Source organism: Ascoidea rubescens (genome assembly GCF_001661345.1).
Source record: "Ascoidea rubescens DSM 1968 unplaced genomic scaffold ASCRUscaffold_47, whole genome shotgun sequence".
Classification (NCBI taxonomy): domain Eukaryota; kingdom Fungi; phylum Ascomycota; class Saccharomycetes; order Ascoideales; family Ascoideaceae; genus Ascoidea; species Ascoidea rubescens.
Genome location: NW_017962959.1, coordinates 878 through 2,011, shown reverse-complemented (window position 1 = coordinate 2,011; position 1,134 = coordinate 878). Strand labels below are relative to the sequence as shown.

Here is a 1,134-nt window from a genome sequence, read left to right as displayed (position 1 = left end):
TTTCAATGAAATTTATCTGAAAAAAATCAAACACTTTGAAAACTTCTGACCGTAAAACTCTTTTGAAATTTTTTGGTCTACTTTTACAATTGTTTGAATTTGACGGTATCTTTAATCCCTATGTTTTTCTACAGCAATCAATTGATCTAACCANTAAAAATTTGAAAATTTATGTGGTTAGAAGTTCAAATTGTTTGCTACTAGATAACACTACAAAAAAGAAATATTGCGACATACTTATTAACATTGACACATACTCTGTGGAAATTTTAAATGAAAGGTTAAATTCTCCTTTACTTTTATTTTCTCTGGATAAAAATTTATTGACCTAATCGATGTAAATGTCTGAAAATATTACAATCCAAAATCTTCAAATTCTTCCTCCACTCAGGATTCAACTAACTTTTTTGATAATAATAGCAACAATAAAAAGGCTTTTCTTGAAAGCAACGATGACATATCGATTAGCTTAAAATTTTCTGGAAGAAAAGATGACATAAGATCAGCGCTTGAAGACAACTTAATTGGTTTAATATCATCAATCAAATATCATAACTATGTTAAATTAAATAAGAAAATGGCAATCCAAACATTCTGATTTGCCCGAGTCATTGATACTTCCTAATATTGAAAGCAATAATATTAACAATTTCAGCTTNGCTAACTGATAACGAAATAGTTTTAATATTCGAACCCTTGCATGTCGTGATTTCAGAAATCTATCAGCAAGAGCTAACTAACGCATGCAAACTTGACCAATTTTTCTATGATCCCAAACTTTTTCCAAACTAAATTCACAAAAAATTTTAAAAAATCACTGCATTATAATCAACCACTGAATGATGTTGATCATCATAAATGACCGGAAATATAATACTTAATCAAACATTAATTTTGGNATGGAATTCTTAACGTTTGATGTTGAGAATGAGCATTACTTCAATGCTTTCTCTGCTCTTTCATTTTTTCTTCCGTTTATCTAATTTTCATTAGGTTTTAATGAAATTTTTAATACTTCAGCATGTATTTGTTTGCTATTNTATCAATTTTCGGGAAGTAAATTTAATTTCTGGGTTTTTTATTTCATTCGAGTGATAGACTTATTCGGTAGTATATTGTGTTGTAGCGAACTGG

General features: G+C 28.4%; 1 protein-coding gene across 1 annotated transcript; it reads left to right on the top strand.

Annotated features, from left to right (window-relative positions):
* Window positions 1-391: 391 nt before the first annotated feature.
* ASCRUDRAFT_10748 (uncharacterized protein) lies at window positions 392-598 on the top strand (the record flags this gene model as incomplete). The annotated part of the gene is made up of 1 exon (XM_020188684.1): window positions 392-598. A coding segment is annotated over one exon (207 nt), but the record flags the coding sequence as incomplete, so codon positions are not given.
* Between the last annotated feature and the right edge of the window lie 536 nt (window positions 599-1,134).